Raw genomic sequence first — 348 nt, 5'->3', positions numbered from 1 at the left:
TGCACGCAGGGCGCCAGCACCAGGGGAGCGCTGGGGGGCCGAGGTGCAGCCCAAGTGTGTCTCACCACCTCCCTCTCACAGGTCAATGTGGACCCAGAGGACCTGATCCCCAAGCTGCCGAAGCCGCGGGACCTGCAGCCCTTCCCGACCACCCAGGCCCTGGTAAGGGGGTCCTGCCTGCAGCGGGTGAGGCAGGGCTGGGATCAGCGCCGGTGCAGATGTGCAGCGCGGGGGACCTGCCCCAGGAAAAGAGCAGGGGCTCCAGGTCTGGTCATGCAGGGCGGTCGGCGGCGTGCAGACCTCTGCTTTCCTATAGACACAAATGACCCCAAGCCTCCTCTCCCTCCG

At 67.5% G+C, this 348-nt stretch overlaps 1 protein-coding gene across 1 annotated transcript in view; it reads left to right on the top strand.

Annotated features, from left to right (window-relative positions):
• Positions 1 to 162, top strand: part of LOC104082899 (ribosome biogenesis protein bop1 {ECO:0000255|HAMAP-Rule:MF_03027}-like) — a gene marked incomplete at both ends in the record, with an annotated part of 2545 nt that extends 2383 nt beyond the window's left edge. The window contains one exon of the mRNA XM_009586170.1: positions 82 to 162. Within this exon, the coding sequence (XP_009584465.1) occupies positions 82 to 162 (81 nt within the window). The remainder of the gene's footprint in view (positions 1 to 81) is intronic.
• Between the last annotated feature and the right edge of the window lie 186 nt (positions 163 to 348).

This window comes from Fulmarus glacialis, unplaced genomic scaffold (assembly GCF_000690835.1).
Source record: "Fulmarus glacialis isolate BGI_N327 unplaced genomic scaffold, ASM69083v1 scaffold36179, whole genome shotgun sequence".
In the NCBI taxonomy this organism is placed as follows: Eukaryota; Metazoa; Chordata; class Aves; order Procellariiformes; family Procellariidae; genus Fulmarus; species Fulmarus glacialis.
The sequence above is the reverse complement of the archived record's forward strand: the minus strand, read 5'-3'. Positions and strand labels throughout refer to the sequence as shown.